The sequence below is a fragment of the Myotis lucifugus genome, unplaced genomic scaffold (assembly GCF_000147115.1).
Source record: "Myotis lucifugus unplaced genomic scaffold, Myoluc2.0 scaffold_96, whole genome shotgun sequence".
NCBI lineage: Eukaryota > Metazoa > Chordata > Mammalia > Chiroptera > Vespertilionidae > Myotis > Myotis lucifugus.
Window position 1 is genome coordinate 484,097 of NW_005871144.1, and position 3,069 is coordinate 487,165.

General features: G+C 42.9%; 1 protein-coding gene across 1 annotated transcript in view; it reads right to left on the reverse strand.

The window, feature by feature from the left end:
- MDN1 (midasin AAA ATPase 1) overlaps positions 1-3,069 on the reverse strand; it is a 144,026-nt gene that overhangs the window by 40,417 nt on the left and 100,540 nt on the right. Inside the window, exons 66-68 of the mRNA XM_014458412.2 lie at positions 1,186-1,421; positions 941-1,036; positions 211-305 (exon numbers count right to left, since the gene is read on the reverse strand). Of these exons, the coding sequence (XP_014313898.1) occupies positions 211-305; positions 941-1,036; positions 1,186-1,421 (427 nt within the window). The remainder of the gene's footprint in view (positions 1-210; positions 306-940; positions 1,037-1,185; positions 1,422-3,069) is intronic.

Below are 3,069 nucleotides of genomic sequence, written 5' to 3' on the forward strand. Positions count from 1 at the left end.
GACTCCCAGTTTGCTGCCTCAGGACGGTATGTAGTTACCTGGTCTCTACTAAGGTCGTTCTAATGCCCAGCTTTTAATCTGTGGTTAATGACTGAAAGCATATTCTCTACCTGTTCTCTAGCTGTACTACAGAAACAAGAAGAAACAAACACGCATGTCCCTGCGACACAAGGTCAGGAGGGGAAGGGAAGTGACAAATGTACCACTTACTTCAGTTCCAGTTTACGCCAACGAATGATCATCTGACTGACCAAATCCAGGTGTTTCCGCAGAGAGAGAGCTCGACTTGCATTCTCCTCCCAATCCTACAGAAACAAAGATAAAAGTTACTATGGCCATTATTCAATCCCTTCATCACCTCCTCCCTCAAGAACATCCCGGGCTTTTCTTGTAAACACCACTGGGTCCTTCAACTTGTATGCTGATTTACCAAGAGCAGTAATGTGTTTACATCCTGTGTATCTAGCTTCCAGCTCTTTCTGGTCACCTGACAGAACCCCAGCAGAGCCAAGATGAGAGGCAGGCAAAAAGCACAGGATTTGGAGACCTGGGCTGGAATTCCTGTTGTTAATCCATGACCCCTGCGAAGTTCAGGGCCCTCATCTGATAATCAGGGAAGCACCAGCTACCTCCCTGTGAGAGGACCGAGGGGGACAGGGTGTGAAGGCACTCAGACAATCTGAAGGCCCACCTAGAAGTCCTGGCCAGGAGCCCTCGGTGCGCATGGACGCTGCATCCCACTGAGAACAGGTGAGGTAGGGAGGTCCCTTAATGCCTCACAGAGGTAATGGTTTCCCTTGCAATGCCAGAAAAAAACAAGCTTTATCCTTCTCCAACCCAGACTGTAACTTTCTGTCCCTCTAACACTAATGGTGCCACAAGATATTTTTTTTCAATTGATTACAAACTAAAATGAGGAGGAGCGGGGGAATAATTATACCTGTGCCTTTGCCAGAAGGATCTCTAACCCATTCAGGAACTTGGAGATGGGGCTGGAAAGTGGGAAACTACGAATTCTGTCCATTACAACCATCAGCTGCAGGGAGAAAAAGAATTGGGGGTGTCTAGGTGTTAATACCAATCATCCAAAGTCTCAGGGTACTAAAGAGAGACCTTGCCAGAAGGTTCCTGCAGGGATGGCGAAAGGCCATATCCTCCGTGCCCTCTCCACACCACCCACCCTACCTGCACAAGAGCTGGATGTTCCGGCCAATCCTGCAGCAGCCGAATGACAGCCTCTGAGAAACCCTGAAGCACAGGTTGACAAAGCCGTGCTTCTGGGACGTTGGGGTGCTGGTAGAAGTCATAGGGTCCATCTGGCTTCACTATCAGGTCTGAGGTTGCCTCCCCAAAGAGAGTGTTATGGGAGAGGGTGCAGGCCAAAAGCTGGCTGCCCAAGAGTTGGGCATTCAGGTCAACGCCTGTGAAGATAATGTCACAGTAAAGTCAGTGGACTCAGTAATTTGATAAGTTAAAAAGATGTTAGAAACATGCTAGAAAATAATGAACTAATGAAGCGGATACCTCACTGCCATCTGCAACCAAAGCGACATAGGCCTAGAGGACTGTGACCTACTATTGCCGCATCACGAAACTATGCCAAGTTCCTAGGTTATATCTGAAGAACTTGGATATGACCTAAGTGAATCAAGAGGGTAGTACAGAGTCTGGCTTGATGGATTCAGATTCAGTTTCTGTAGCTATTCTCAGCAGGTAGAAATGAAATTTAAAGCCTCCTTCCTATTTGCATGGAATAACTCATGAGGTCATGGAGAAAACTGTATCAAACCATATTCGGTGAGATTAATTTCTGAGTTCCCAGGAATACATGATATCATTTGGAAAGCACTGAAGCTATTAAAGGAAATAATGCTGAAGAACAAGACCATTTAAGCCAGTGGTTCTCAACCTTCCTAATGCCGCGACCCTTTAATACAGTTCCTCATGTTGTGGTGACCCCCAACCATAAAATTATTTTTGTTGCTACTTCATAACTGTAATTTTGCTACTGTTATGAATGGTAATGTAAATATCTGATATGCAGGATGTATTTTCATTGTTACAAATTGAACATAATTAAAGCATAGTGATTAATCACAAAAACAATATGTAATTATATATGTGTTTTCCAATGGTCTTAGGCAACCCCTGTAAAAGGGTCGTTCGACCCCCAAAGGGGTCGCGACCCACAGGTTGAGAACCGCTGATTTAAGCTAAGTCCACACCCTTATTTTGTTAATCCCTTAACCCCAAAGCATTCAAATGATGAAAATCCATCTTTATCACAGAATTTTAAACCAATTTTTTTGAATCAGCTTAAGTCTTTTAAACTAAGAAAATTCCATTAATTTTAAAAAAAACATCTAGTTTTTTGAGGAAACTCCGTACTGTTCTCCACAGTGGCTGCACCAGTCTGCAGTCCCACCAGCAGTGCATGAGGGTCCCTTTTTCTCCGCATCCTCACCAGCACTTGACATTTGTTGATTTGTTGATGATAGTCATTCTGACAGGTGTGAGATGGTACCTCATTGTCATTTTGATTTGCATCTCTAGGATGATTAGTGACTTTGAACATACTTTCCTATGTCTTTTGGCCTTCCTTATGTCCTCTTTCGAAAAGTATCTATTTAGGTTCGTTGCCCATTTTTTGATTGGGTTGTTTATCTTCCTTTTGTTAAGTTGTATGAGTTTAATGTAAATGTTGGAGATTAAACCCTTATCGGAGATAACATTGGCAAATACGTTATCCCATGCAGTGGGCTTTCTTGTTGTTTTGTTGGGGGTTTCTTTTGCTGTGCAGAAGCCTTTTATTTTGATGTAGTCACATTTGTTTATTTTCTCTTTAGTTTCCATTGCCCTAGGAGCTGTATCTGTGAAGAAATTGCTTTGGCATATGTCTGAGATTTTGCTGCCTGTGGATTCCTCTAATATTTTTATGGTTTCCCGTCTTACGTTTAAGTTCTTTAACCATTTTGAGTTTATTTTTGTGTATGGTGTAAGATGGTGGTCTAGTTTCAATTTTTTTACATGTATCTGTCCAATTTCCCAACACATTTATGAGAGACTGTC